Source organism: Siphateles boraxobius, unplaced genomic scaffold, assembly GCF_051911475.1.
Source record: "Siphateles boraxobius isolate OS27281-9 unplaced genomic scaffold, OSU_SipBor_1 529, whole genome shotgun sequence".
Taxonomy (NCBI): Eukaryota; Metazoa; Chordata; class Actinopteri; order Cypriniformes; family Leuciscidae; genus Siphateles; species Siphateles boraxobius.
The window spans coordinates 153-16,289 of NW_027509174.1; the positions used below are offsets into that span (position 1 = coordinate 153).

Sequence of the window (16,137 nt, forward strand, 5' to 3'; positions counted from 1 at the left end):
GATGAGATTTAAATATTCCAGCACTTTCTGTGATGTTACGCTTGCTTATCATAGGAAGTAAAAGGAAATGACTCTTTACATTAAGGCAGTGGTCTAGTGAGAACAGGGTGTTGGGGAATCACTTTTTTCTCTTTTTCATCAAACCGCCGTTTTTGCAAGTTCCCGCAATTTCATCGCATAAAATTGCATAAATATCCCACATATTCCATCGCATTTTTTAAGAAAACGTGCCTCATAATGAAGGATTTTTGCTCGCAACAATCACAAAAAAACTCTGCATTTGTATATTAAATAATATCCTGGCTCTTCCCAGCTTTATATGGTGAAATCATGCAAGTCCCGCATATTTTGGGCGAAAGTGCGTCATATCTGAAAAAATGTGCCCCCTGCATTAATATGAGGACTTTGGCTGATTATGCATTGAATAATGCGATCGAATAATCGTGTTTTTCCGGAGGGACTGAATATTACTGATTGCGTTTGGCTGAAAGAAGAAAGCCGATACACACATAGGATGGCTTGAGGACGAGTAAATCATGAGATAATTTCCATTTTTGGATGAATTATTCCTTTAAAGCACAAGCTTTTTGTATGGAGTAAATATTTGTGTGTGTGTTGAAGGGAATCGAGGCTCTGGTGAAGGTCTCAGATGGAGATCTCAGGAAAGCCATCACGTATCTCCAGAGCGCCGCGAGACTCAACGCTGAGCGGGAAATCACTGAACAAATCATCATCGAGATCGCGGGGGTGAGTGAACGTGCCGAACGAGACCCAGACTTTTAATATACCGTCTTTAAACTCTACTTTCTTTTTCAAGGTGGTTCCGCCCAAAGTGATTGAAACGCTCCTCCAGATCTGTTATAAAGGCGCTTTCGAGAAGCTGGAGCTCGCTGTGAAGGTGAGTCTGAAAACAGACACTGTTCGTACAACGTGCTTGAATTTTTGAAATTGAAGTCCTGGAAAAACCCTTGAAAACAATACATGTGAAATTAGTGTTTAATTTGATCGAATAAAGAATCTTTTCACAAAATTAAAGCTGCGGTCCGTCTGATATAGAGGCATTTTGAATGGCTATGAGTGTGATATTGCTCATATAAATATGCAAGTATGTGATACAGCTTTCATTCTTCAGCTCAATCATATATTCATGACAGAAAAAAATAATTTTAAATGAGGAAAGCGATGTCTTTGTCATAGTATCCTTTCAATGGTTAAAGTTACCGCAGTCACTGCACTTTATTTGTTCCATTTTGTTTTATTGGTTTATTTTTGTTTATCTGTTTACCTTTTTTTATTTCAAAGATAAAAATATTGTTTGATAAATGAGATAAATTGATAAATGAAGTCCTTGAAAACCAAAAAAGTAGTGCTTGAAATTCATTTTACAGCATCTGTGTTTAAGAGCTCATTATTGTGCTCATCAAACTCTCAACTCAGATTTATTGTAACAAAATATTCTTCTTGCTTAGTATTCCTGTCTTGTTTTCTAAAAACAACAACAAAAAAACATAAAAATCCTTAAATCAAGATACATTTACTGAAAAATACACTTAATGCAAAGGGGAATTAGATTATTTTTCTGACCCCATTGGCAGACATGTGTTAATTTAATCAATTTTACAATAACCGATTTAATAGCTTCAATCATTTAGCTTCTCCAGTAAATGTATCTTGATTTAAGAATGTTTATATCTTTATAAACGTCATGTTTTCAGTATCGGTTTTCCATAAAACCATAAAGCTCATCTTGATTTGTGCAGGATCTGATCGATCAGGGATTCGCTGCTACTAACGTCCTCAACCAGTTACATGAGGTCATCATCGAAGAGAAGCTGAGCGATAAACAGAAATCTGTCGTTGCAGAGAAGATGGCCGTAAGTGAACCGAGACTACACACTGAAATAAGAGAGTTTTCTTGTTCTGTTCAGTGGAAATGTATAAAAGCTTGTTTCCGCCACAGAATCAAACATTTTAAAAGATAATTGCGACTTTTATCTCACAATTGTGAGTTTACATCTTGCAATTCTGACTTTATTTCTCAGAATTGCAACTATATCACACAATTCTGACTTTAAAACACAAATGGGAGAAAAAGTGTGAATTGCAAGTTTATTTCTCACAATTCTGACTTTATAGCACGCAATTCTGACTTTATATCTCGCAATTCTGACTTTATATCTCGCAATTCTGACTATATCACACAATTCTGACTTTATATCACACAATTCTGACTTTATATCACACAATTCTGACTTTATATCACACAAATCTGACTTTATATCACACAATTCTGACTTTATATCACACAATTCTGACTTTATATCACACAATTCTGACTTTATATCACACAATTCTGACTTTATATCACACAAATCTGACTTTATATCACACAATTCTGACTTTATATCACACAATTCTGACTTTATATCTCGCAATTCTGACTATATCACACAATTCTGACTTTATATCACACAATTCTGACTTTATATCACACAATTCTGACTTTATATCACACAATTCTGACTTTATATCACACAATTCTGACTTTATATCACACAAATCTGACTTTATATCACACAATTCTGACTTTATATCACACAATTCTGACTTTATATCACACAATTCTGACTTTATATCACACAATTCTGACTTTATATCACACAAATCTGACTTTATATCACACAATTCTGACTTTATATCACACAATTCTGACTTTATATCTCGCAATTCTGACTATATCACGCAATTCTGACTATATCACGCAATTCTGACTTTATATCACACAATTCTGACTTTATATCACACAATTCTGACTTTATATCACACAATTCTGACTTTATATCACACAATTCTGACTTTATATCACACAATTCTGACTTTATATCACACAAATCTGACTTTATATCACACAAATCTGACTTTATATCACACAATTCTGACTTTATATCACACAATTCTGACTTTATATCACACAATTCTGACTTTATATAACACAATTCTGACTTTATATCACACAAATCTGACTTTATATCACACAATTCTGACTATATCACACAATTCTGACTTTATACCACGCAATTCTGACTTTATATCACACAATTCTGACTTTATAGCACGCAATTCTGACTTTATATCACGCAATTTTGACTTTATAACACAATTCCGACTTTATATCACACAATTCCGACTTTATATCACACAATTCTGACCTTATAACACAATTCTGACTTTATATCACACAATTCTGACTTTATAGCACGCAATTTTGACTTTATAACACAATTCTGACTTTATAACACAATTCTGACTTTATATCACACAATTCTGACTTTATATCACACAATTCTGACTTTATCACACAATTCTGACTTTATATCACACAATTCTGACTTTATAGCACGCAATTTTGACTTTATAACACAATTCTGACTTTATAACACAATTCTGACTTTATAACACAATTCTGACTTTATATCACACAATTCTGACTTTATCACACAATTCTGACTTTATATCACACAATTCTGACTTTATAACACAATTCTGATTTTATATCACACAATTCTGACTTTATAACACAATTCTGACTTTATAGCACGCAATTTTGACTTTATAACACAATTTTGAATTTATAACACAATTCTGACTTTATATCACTCAATTGGGAGAAAAAAAGGTTAGAATTGTGAGATAAAAAGTCGCAATTACTTTTTTTATTATTGTGGCGGAAACAAGGTTCCATTGAAATGTGTTGGTTGTTTTGTTGAAATCAAATGTTCTGATGTGTCTTTTAGGAGGTGGACAAGTGTCTGGCCGACGGTGCTGACGAGTATCTGCAGTTATTGAGTCTCGGCTCGGTCATCATGCAGCAAGCCGCACAGAACACCTGAGCCGACCAATCAGCAGCTCCGTTACACTTCAGCTTCACACATGTCTGCCTAGATTACTGTTTTCAACTTTTTGTACATTTGAAATATGTAATTAAAACATTTCTTTCCTATATATATGTTGTGGGGTGTTTTTTTTTTACATTTTATATTTTTATTCAAATATTTAGGATGTGCTTCCATAGTTATCAACTCCCTGAAACGCCTCCATGGTATCTTGAGTTTCTTCCGAGAACGAACACGTCACAATATTTCTCATTATAATAATTCATACGCAGAATAAAGGGGCGGGGCCTGGTTGAGTTAGTTAGTAGTGTGTTAAACTGGAGGTTATGGAAAGGGGCGGGACATTTCACAAACACACTAGCACTCGACCAATCAGAGCACAGTGTGCTTTTCAGAAGGAGGGGCTTCATAGAGACAGGAAGTAAACAGAGCGTTACTGACAGACTGGGACGAGAGGAGCCGCAACAATGGAGAATATGAGGAAAATAATGTATTTTTAAACATTCAAGCATGAAATAAAGCAGTTTTTAATACTTTCACATTAAAAGTTCATTGTCACACACAACCTGCTTTCAACCTAAAAAACTTGAGTCAGATGCCTTTAAATAATAATTCAGATCACTTCATATAACGTCTTCAGTGGTCTGGGCTTCGTCAGATCTAGAACGGTCTGTTTCTGGAGCGTGTGTTGATTATTCCCAGCACTGAAAAAGCACTAGCCGCTGCCGTCACCAAACTGATGGCGCCTATCGCCCGTGATGCCTGTCAACACAGAAGATCACACTATATCACATAAACAGCCTCGTTCCCAATCAGAACATCAAATTATTGTTTTACTATTTATAATATGAATAAATCATTAAAAGTACAGGCACATACAGTGATGTGCGTCTGACTAATTAGCATATTCATCTATCATGTTTTTTACATAATACAATACTTGACAGCATTTTTGGCATCAGGCATTTCCTGAATCAGAAGCATTTTTGGTGGGAGCACACATGATGCTTCAAAATTCATCCTTGGTAGGGATTTGATATGTGCCAAAATGCCATATCAAAGTGCAAATTTTTGCATGGTGCTGATTGAATACCGATGGAAGCTTGTTTCCCCCACAGAATGAAAAATAAAAAAAGGTAATTGCGACTTTTTATCTCAAAATTCTGACTTTTTTTTCTCACAATTGGGTAATATGAAGTCGCAATTGCGAGTTATAAAGTCAGAATTGCATGATATAAAGTCACAATTGTGAGTTATAAAGGCAGAATTGTGTGATAAAGTTGCAATTGCGAGTTATAAAGTCAGAATTGCGTGATATAAAGTCAGAATTGTGTAAGAATTGCGTGATATAAAGTGGTAATTGTGTAAGAATTGCGTGAAATAAAGTTACAATTGTATGTTATAAAGTCAGAATTGCAAGTTATAAAATCAGAATTGCATGATAAAAAGTCGCAATTGCGAGTTATAAAATCAGAATTGCATGATATAAAGTCACAATTGTGAGTTATAAAGGCAGAATTGTGTGATAAAGTCGCAATTGCGAGTTATAAGGTCAGAATTGCGTGATATAAAGTCAGAATTGTGTAAGAATTGCGTGATATAAAGTGGTAATTGTGTAAGAATTGCGTGAAATAAAGTTACAATTGTATGTTATAAAGTCAGAATTGCGTGATATAAAGTCAGAATTGCAAGTTATAAAATCAGAATTGCATGATAAAAAGTCACAATTGCGAGTTATAAGGTCAGAATTGCGTGATATAAAGTCACAATTGTGTAAGAATTGCGTGATATAAAGTCGCAATTGTGTTATAAAGTCAGAATTGCGTGATATAAAGTCACAATTGCGAGTTATAAAATCAGAATTGCATGATAAAAAGTCACAATTGCGTGATATAAAGTCACAATTGTGTAAGAATTGCGTGATATAAAGTCGCAATTGTGTTTTAAAGTCAGAATTGTGTGATATAAAGTCACAATTGAGAGTTATAAAATCAGAATTGCATGATAAAAAGTCGCAATTGAGAGTTATAAAATCAGAATTGCATGATAAAAAGTCACAATTGCGTGATATAAAGTCACAATTGTGTAAGAATTGCGTGATATAAAGTCGCAATTCTGTTATAAAGTCAGAATTGTGTGATATAAAGTCACAATTGAGAGTTATAAAATCAGAATTGCATAATAAAAAGTCGCAATTGAGAGTTATAAAATCAGAATTGCATGATAAAAAGTCACAATTGCGAGTTATAAGGTCAGAATTGCGTGATATAAAGTCACAATTGTGTAAGAATTGCGTGATATAAAGTCGCAATTGTGTTATAAAGTCAGAATTGCGTGATATAAAGTCACAATTGCGAGTTATAAAATCAGAATTGCATGATAAAAAGTCGCAATTGAGAGTTATAAAGTCACAATTGTGTAAGAATTGCGTGATATAAAGTCGCAATTGTGTTATAAAGTCAGAATTGTGTGATATAAAGTCACAATTGAGAGTTATAAAATCAGAATTGCATAATAAAAAGTCGCAATTGAGAGTTATAAAATCAGAATTGCATGATAAAAAGTCGCTATTGTGAGTTATAAAATCAGAATTGCATGATAAAAAGTCGCAATTGAGAGTTATAAAATCAGAATTGCATGATAAAAAGTTGCTATTGTGAGTTATAAAATCAGAATTGCATGATAAAAAGTCGCTATTGTGAGTTATAAAGGCAGAATTGCGTGATATAAAGTCACAATTGCATGTTATAAAGTAAGAATTCCGTGATATAAAGTCACAATTGTGTAAGAATTGCGTGATATAAAGTCACAATTGCGAGTTATAAAATCAGAATTGCATGATAAAAAGTCGCAATTGAGAGTTATAAAATCAGAATTGCATGATAAAAAGTCGTAATTGAGAGTTATAAAATCAGAATTGCATGATAAAAAGTCGCAATTGCGAGTTATAAGGTCAGAATTGCGTGATATAAAGTCACAATTGTGTAAGAATTGCGTGATATAAAGTCGCAATTGTGTTATAAAGTCAGAATTGTGTGATATAAAGTCACAATTGAGAGTTATAAAATCAGAATTGCATAATAAAAATTCGCAATTGAGAGTTATAAAATCAGAATTGCATGATAAAAAGTCACAATTGCGTGATATAAAGTCAGAATTGCATGATAAAAAGTCACAATTGCGTGATATAAAGTCAGAATTGCATGATAAAAAGCCACAATTGCGTGATATAAAGTCAGAATTGCATGATAAAAAGTCGCAATTGAGAGTTATAAAATCAGAATTGCATGATAAAAATTCGCAATTGAGAGTTATAAAATCAGAATTGCATGATATAAAGTCACAATTGAGAGTTATAAAATCAGAATTGCATGATAAAAAGTCGCAATTGAGAGTTATAAAATCAGAATTGCATGATAAAAAGTCGCTATTGTGAGTTATAAAATCAGAATTGCGTGATATAAAGTCACAATTGCATGTTATAAAGTAAGAATTGCGTGATATAAAGTCGTAATTGTGTAAGAATTTCGTGATATAAAGTTGGAATTGCGAGTTATCAAGGCAGAATTAAGTGATATAAAGTCGTAATTGTGTAAGAATTGCGTGATATAAAGTCGCAATTGTGTGTTATAAAGTCAGAATTGCGTGATACAGTCAGAATTGCGTGATATAAAGTCGCAATTGCGAGTTATAAGGTCAGAATTGTGTGATATAAAGTCGTAATTGCATGTTATAAAGTAAGAATTGCGTGATATAAAGTCGCAATTGTGTGTTATAAATTAAGAATTGCGTGATACAGTCAGAATTGCCTGTTATAAAGTCCCAATTGTGTAAAGTCAGAATTGTGAGATATAAACTCGAAATTCTGAGATAAAAAGTCGCAATTATTTATTCTGTGACGGAAACAAGCTTCCATAAATAATACCAAATTCCTGGAACATGGTAATAATGTGGTATTTTTTTGGTTGTTCTGACCTGTTCAGACACTCCCTCGCCGTAGCGAAGAAGAGTGACGAAGTGTTCACAGTTGCTGCCCAGCAGGTCATATGACACCTCCTGTCCAATGAGGAGCTGAGCTCGCTGGATGATCTCAGAGACGGGCAGCGGCGTGTGATTGTCATCATATTTATTGTTGATCCTGTATGAATCTTCTCCCACAACCTCCTTTAAGAGCTGCATGCGGACCACGGCTTTACGACTGAACACTGACTTCACACTCGACATGGCAGCGGCTTGACTCTCATCTGACAGGAGAAAACACGTTTAAAGACGTGCATTTGAATTGCATATCAAAATTTTAATGCATTTGGACACAGTTTTAACATAAAGGAATAAACTTAACGTGATGGAAATTTGTCAGTCATACATAGATGAAGCATGTAGTACTAATAAACTGTTTTAAGATTGATTTATTTATTATCAATAAATACAATTTGAACACTGAATATTAGTTATTACACAGCTAGCCATGTTTTCATATTTTGTAACTGAGTAACCAATTTATGCTGATTCTAATCAATTTCAATGAATGCATTTTGAAAATATGATTATTCTGAGGTAAAAATCCAGTTTTTAATGTTGTTTATATGTCTATGTGTTGTTTTTAATATGCTTTAAGACAAATCATGTGTAAATTCATAAGTCGACAGCATTGCTGAGTATTTTCTCCTTAAAACTGCAGTGAACCAAAGACAGTCTCAAAAACACGCTTTGAAATCGCTGGTGTTTCTGACGTCATAAACTACCTTGTAAGCAATCAGATCAACGTGTGATCGTCAACGAGTGGATCTCTGAGTGAGTGAGTGAGTGGAGGCGGGGCTCATTTGCATATTCATAGAACCGCGCATGCTAAATGAAGCAAGGGTGTCGAGTTACATACAAGATATTTTAAGGCAAGAAGACATTTTTTTCAAGGAAAATACGTTTAAATATGTCATTTTGGTGATCAAAGATGAGTTTTAACAGATAAAATTATTGACTACAAGGGGGACAGATATGCATCATATTCAGTTTATGATAAGTTAAAACCTTGTAACACCTTAAAATAAGGTCTCATTAGTTATCATTGGCTAATACATTACATTAACTAACAACGAGTAGCCTAATTTGTTTGTTACAGTAGGCTATTTATTAATCTGTTAATAATAGTTCATAAAAATACGACTGTTCATTGTTAGCTCGTGGTTATTAAATAATAGATACAGATACAACTTTTGATTTTAATTATGTATTAGTAAATGTTCATGTTAAGTAATGAAGTTAACTAATGTAACCTTGTTGTAAAGTGTTACTAAATCTGTTTAATCCAAATGAATGGAGATTTTATATGCCATTCAGATACATAAATCTTAAATTCAGGCCTAAATATTATTCTGAGGTCATCTAAATGCTGTTTTTGAGCCATGATGGCGCCACTGACCGACAGGAGTGAGGTTGATGATGTAACCGTCTCCCAGATATAGAGCCCAGTGCTGATAGGCTGGTCTGAAGATCTCGATGAGGTCACCAGGCTGGGGTTCCTCGTTAGAGTGATAATTTTCAGGTTCACTGGAGGCCATCTGAAGCAAACAGAGAAATATTAGAAATCTCACAGTCATAGGATAGTGTAAAAATGACATATGAGTCACTTTATAAACAAAACTTTTTTATTTTATGCGTGCTGTTACTTTTACAATAACAGACCTATATTTGATTATTGATGTTTTCATTTTAGTAGATTATAGGCTTTACATTTTTCCAAGAAGCATCTTTAATCCTCAGATTAAAGATAAACACAAATAATTGTGATCTTTCACGCTGCAGTATTGTCGTCTGTCGCTTTAAATGCTCGAGCTCTTCAAAGCAGGACGGATTCTGATTGGCTCAGTGTTTTTATTCTGAAAGTGATTCCATTGATATTGTTTAAGTTTCTCTGTGCCGTTATCGTTATAGTCTCAATGTGAACTCTGCTTGCTATTCTTTTGTAAGTAAAGTTGCTTTATTTATTTAGAACTATATCTTTATCGTTATCGTCCTTGGTCTGTAAGAAACCTGTTGCTTTTAATCTCCAACGCGCGTTCACATAAGGATTAACGTCCGCACGCGCATGCGTCGTGGTGCTCGCGTGAAATCGTTGCAGATTAATATTTAGTAAACAAAGTGGTAAATTGTGTTTTTTTGCCACTCGCGTCGCTTCCTTAATTTGAGTTTGAATCACTAGAGTGGATTCCTTTACATGGATCCCTTTAATAGTGTCTTATTACCTTTTTTAAAAAGTGGTAAATTGCATAGAGTGTCAATGGAGGGACCGAAAGCTCTCAGATTTCATCAAAAAGATCTTCATTTGTGTTGAACGAAAGTCTTACAGGTTTGGAACGACATGAGGCTGAGTAATTAATGAAAGAATTCTTATTTTTGGGTGAACTTTAGGTCAAACGTTGACTCAGTGCATCATGGGTAATTCTGTTGTATTTTTTTTAGCTTGTCTGTCAAATCCTGAATCATTATTTTAGACACTTACTTGGTTTCTAAAAAATCCTGTATAATAAAACGCTACTTGTCCATTATTTTCCACAATGCTGTTTAGCTCATTTGCACTCATTTTAAAGTAACGTTACACTGTTTAGTGTGAGATTACAGTATTTTCCAGGTTAATAATTGCATTACCTTCCCGGTAATTCCACAGTAGGATTTTTCTTGTATCTAACTGCAATCTTTGAAATTTCTTGTAAAATCTTCAATATCATACTGTATTTCTACAGTGCATATACTATGAAGGTTCCCAGCATGCAGTGCGGCATGAATAGATTATGCTGTGGAGTTTCTTGTTGGTTTTATCTGTGTTGCTGAACTTATTTTTGCTTCACTTTTAGCAGTTTGTGTTGTTTGTTTATTTAGTAATGTTCAGAATTTATCTTTTTTATTATTATTATTATTTGTTGAGTCACGTGTCACCATTGTTGTGTTTTGTATATTGAGTATTTATGTCTGTGCATAATTTCCTGATGGAGGAAAATAAATCTTGTGTTGCATGATAATATCACACGTTTCAAAGATAGATCTTAACAGTTGCTTAACTATTGTAAAATATCCATCAACAAACAATTATGGATTTTAAATAAGATACTGGTAAATCTATATGCTGGAATAACACTAATAATAGTAGTTTGACTAACTTAAAAATCAGCCAAATAGCCTAATTACACTCTAGCTTGTCATTGTTTTAAAAAATGTTTTCTGACTTGTCTAGATCAGAATTTTTTTTATGAATATACAAGATCCAAGATCCCAAGCAAATTGAACACTGATCACCATAATGGTGACTTCAAAACAATTACAGTGGTAAACTATATAATTTCTTACAGTGGAATTTCTTATCATGAGAATTTACAGTAAAACAAGAGCCGTAAACTACTGTGATGTCAGCATAATTTTGCTGTTGATTAACGTTAATTTGTAAAAAGAAAAAGAAAAGAAAAAAATACCCAGCATTTATTAATTTCACTGAAAATTTCAGACTACAATAATTTAGTGTAAAATAATACACTAAATCCTGTAAATTCCTGGTCATTTTTTTGCTTGTTTACTTACATTAACAGTTCTTCTATGTTGATTATCCATCATCCCAAAGCATAATTCTGCACATTCTGAAGGAAAAATAAAAACGGATCATCAGACAACACTGAAATCAATACTAATATTACATTTCTGAACATGTTTAACGTTTCTGAGCGTGTAAAGTGAGTTGTAATGTGAAAACAGCCAGAGAATGCTGGAGTAACACAAGACAATGAAAAGGGTCACCGTTACACAAACACACATAAACACAGGCTCTTACAACACTTACAATGGCATGCAAATAATAGAGAAACAAGTGGAAAAGAGGCATGAAACATACCAGTGTTTATTAGCTGGACAGAAATATAATTAACACTTGCATCCTAATCATGTTATTGGACTATAATTTAAAACAAATGAATATACAATAGATTTAATTTTAATCTCAAATATACTCAGGAACGGTTTCATTGTCCAGCATTTTACTCAAGAACTGAGTTAATAAAGTCAGAACCGGCTGTTATACTTACTTATTAGCAGATTTCATCATCAGATCAGAATGATTTCAAGCCTCCATCGGATATATCCGTGTGATCCCAGAGAAACAAGTGTTTGTGTGTTACGAGAGGAGATTCCAGAGCTGCTGCTGCTGCTGATCGATCTGAACTCACTGAGCTTCTGCTGCGGTCACTCATGGGTCACTCACGGGTCACTCACGGGTCACGCTGGCATTGTGTGCCGCCTATGGAGTCAAAATAATGACACGTATATTTGCAAAAAAAATTACGTATTGAGAGAAAAAAAAAGTTTTTTTGCAAACCAAAATAAATAATTGCAAAAGAAAAATAAAGTATTGAGAGAAAAAAAGTTGTTTTGCCAAAATGAAGAATTGCAAAAGAAAAATAAAGTATTGAGAGAATAAAAGTTGTTTTGAAAACCAAAATAAAGAATTGCAAAAGAAAAATAAAGTATTGAGAGAAATGTTTTTTGTTTTGCAAACCAAAATATAGAATTGCAAAAGAAAAATAAAGTATGGGGGGAAATATTTTTTGTTTTGCAAACAAAAATAAAGATGCTGGTAATACACATTTAGTTAAAGGTGCAGTGTGTAAATTTTGGCGACATCTAGCGGTTCGGTTGCGAGTTTGCACTAAGAGCTCAGCCCACTGCTCACCCCTCCCTTTCGAAGAAGCTACGGAGGCTAAAACGGGACAAACATCGTCGTCTGAGACGGCAGAGAATAGCCAGAGTAAGCCAAGTTTCTGTACCACAGTCCATTATAAATCACATCATGGATAAAGTTTACAAAGCCATAGTCAGGTGAGGATCAAGGGTCTTAATATATAATATAATACTGTAATAGTAATCAGCTGATTGTCTCACAAACGTAACCAGCACATTTCCCCCCACATAGCAAACCCATAATACAGCGAGGGAGAAGAAACACATGAAACTATGCAACTATATATTTTTTCTAACAGAGTAGTAAAAGTTTAGCTGGCTAATATGAGCTGTTACTGTGGCTGAGCTGGTTAAAGCGTTAAGCCTTGTTTAAACTGGACGCGTCTGCATGAGTCCAAAGGTGCGCGCGGCAAAAATAACGTGATTGTAACAGCGCATGCGCCTCCGCATCCCCTAGACACCATTTACTACACACTATAGGCTTTTTTACTCTGATTTTGGAAACTCGATCGACTTAAAATGCTTCCAAGATCGACGGGTTGGTGATTCCTGTAACTGTTTTACGGTCAATGACAAGAGTATTAATCAGCTGTCTCACGAACGTAACCAGCACATTTATCCCCACATAGCAAAGCCATAACACAGCGAGGGAGAAGAATTAAGTTACACGAAACAATGCAACTACATATTTTACACCACTGACAAGGGAAAAGTCATTACTCACGGTGTTTATGGCTAGCTTCTAGCTTTCTGCTGCTTCCACTTTCAACGAAACGCGCTCTGTAACGCTGTGTTCGCTGTCGACTACGGTATAGAAACATGACGTCACAATATGTCGACCTTCATGGGGGCGCCCGCGTTTATGGAGATATAAACGTCTCACGCTAAGGTAATAAAAACAGTACGGTTTACTAAGTAAGTTCTTTATACACCAATGAACACATAGTTATGGATGTCATATTGCATTTCTGTTAATAGATACTCAAAATGTTTACACACTGCACCTTTAACAAATCTTTAAAAAAAAAAAGTATTGCTATAAAATGTGTAATTTCTTTTGCAGTACTTTATTTTTGCTTGAAAAACTTTATTTTATTTTCCAATACCTACTTTTTCTTTGCAAATATATGCAGCATTATTTTGACTCCATAAGCACCTCTCTGCCCTGTAATCGATGAATTCAAAGTATTGCACACACATACACAATCTAAGAATAAAGTCACATGTTCTGTGGGCTTTCAACACTGACCACAAAAACGAACACGAAACGTTTCTGTTTTTGAATGATGTAATTATGAGTTTATTTACTAAGGGGTAAAGATCACATACATTTATTTTTGGTTACACTTTATTATTAGGTCTACTAATGGTCTACTATTCAGCTCGAAATCCAGCTTTTAATGTTATTTATGTCTATGTGGTGTTTTTAATATGCTTTAAGACAAATCATGTGTAAATTCATAAGTCGACAGCATTGCTGAGTATTTTCTGCTTAAAACTGCAGTGAACCAAAGACAGTCTCAAAAACACGCTTTGAAATCGCTGGTGTTTCTGACGTCATAAACTACCTTGTAACCAATCAGATCAACGTGTGATCGTCAACGAGTGGATCTCTGAGTGAGTGAGTGGGTGAGTGGAGGCGGGGCTCATTTGCATATTCATAGACCCACACTAAATGAGGCAATCGTGTTGAGTTACATTCAAGATAATTTAAGGCATAAAGAAAAATTTTTTCAAGGAATTTTTTTTAAAAATCTGTAATATTGGTGATAAGGGATCAAATTATTGACTACAGGGGAAATTCATGCTATCAATTTGTTAAGACATGTTAAGTCATGTTAACAATGAGCCAAAACATGTCAATTCATGCTAGCAAATGTGCTAAGACATGTCTGCAACATGCTAAATCATGTTAGCAACCTGTTTAAACATGCTAGCAAAACATGCTAATTCAAACCTATTAGCTGTGTTACTGTTTTTTTCTGTCATTTGCATGTTTGTATTTTATAATCTGTTTACTTTGTGTTGTTGCTCTTTGGACATGAGAAAGGCGTTATAAATAAAGTGTATTATTATTATTAATATGAATGTCTGAACTAATAAGAATTCAGTTTGTTTTTAAAAGTCCACTAAAATAGGAAGACAGGGCGGGACATATTGAACAGCCCCTCCCCTTTTTGAAAACAGCCAATTGCGTTTCATTTATATCACAGCTCGGTAAAGCCGCAGTTTCCTCCTAATGTCTAACCGTTTCTCATCCTAATCTCCTCCATATCACTTTACAATATATAGGAGGCTATATATATATATATATATATATTCATACTAAAAGCCAAAAAACTTCCATTTTTAATGGAAAATGGAACTTTTAATCAGTCAGATTTGACCAGAAGTGCCTTTGAAATGATGTTCACTCTCCAGCAGGTGTCAGCAGTGATACTCCGCATGTCTGCTCTCCTCTAAACGTTTTAATTTATAAAATGAAAACCAAAATCTTCACTTCTATTTAGCTTGTTATATCCAAACATCCCAATCAGTTTGTGTATGTCAAACAAATGAAGATGTGTGTTTACAGAATTATTCGATCTCGCGACACCAGCCAGTCTCTAGTCAACCTGCATTCCATTCTCGCGAGAGTAGAGGATTGTTTCGATGCATGAGTGTGTCCCCTCATTCTCGCGAGACTCTCCCCTGCGTTCATTACCCCCCGTTTGTAAATCTCGCGAGAGTGTGAGCGGAAGATGGCAGATGGCTCTTCCTCGTAGGGTGTGTGAGTGTGTGTCGTTTGTTTACCGTTAGATGCGTCGCCCCGGTGCGTGTTTCATTCCCGTCCGTCTCCGTTGAGTCACCGGACAGTGTTCATGTTGTGCGGGCTGCTGTTTTCCACCGCTCATCTGTGTAAATATGACGGGAGAGAAGATCCGCTCGGTGCGCAAAGAGCGCAAGGCGGGTTTGGATCTACTGGAGCCGGACGAGGAACCGGCGGCCACCGGGCCGATAAAAGCCAACCGAGGCAGCAAGATCTTCAGCGGCAGCAATCACAAGATCACCCGCTCCAGTTCTCAGCAGAACCAGAACCACGGGGACACTGACAGCGCGTACCCCGTGCATGAGTGTGTGTTCAGGGGAGACGTGAGGAGGCTGTCATCGCTCATCCGAACTCAGAACATCGCGCAGAAAGACGTGCACGGTGAGACGTGACCTACAGACACGATAATAAATAAACTAAGTTATTCGGTCATAATTATCCAGAATCATGCTGATCTAGAACCTCAGGCACTCAAAAACATGTTGATCGAGAATAATAATCCAGAACATTGATGATGTAACGTTAAACTGTTATTATTCATAGTCATGATGATCTAGAACTATAACATATCAGAAACATGCTGATCGAGAACCATAGTAATCCATAACAACGATGATCTAGAACTATAATGCACCAAAACATGGTGATCGAGAATCATAATAATCCAGAACCTTGATTATGTAAACTGTTATTATTCATAGTCATGATGATCTAGAA

At 34.9% G+C, this 16,137-nt stretch overlaps 2 protein-coding genes across 2 annotated transcripts; one reads left to right on the forward strand and one right to left on the reverse strand.

The window, feature by feature from the left end:
* Positions 1-621: 621 nt before the first annotated feature.
* Positions 622-4,002, forward strand: LOC143713980 (replication factor C subunit 4-like; the record flags this gene model as incomplete). Its single annotated transcript, XM_077204903.1, has 4 exons — positions 622-747; positions 818-898; positions 1,761-1,874; positions 3,795-4,002. Coding segments are annotated over 4 exons (417 nt in total), but the record flags the coding sequence as incomplete, so codon positions are not given.
* Positions 4,003-4,553: 551 nt separating this feature from the next.
* LOC143713979 (phospholipase A and acyltransferase 1) lies at positions 4,554-9,451 on the reverse strand. The gene is made up of 3 exons (XM_077204902.1): positions 9,313-9,451; positions 7,869-8,137; positions 4,554-4,655 (listed from the first exon to the last, which is right to left on the reverse strand). The coding sequence occupies exons 1-3, from the start codon at positions 9,449-9,451 to the stop codon at positions 4,554-4,556; spliced, it is 510 nt and encodes a 169-aa protein (XP_077061017.1).
* Positions 9,452-16,137: the final 6,686 nt, after the last annotated feature.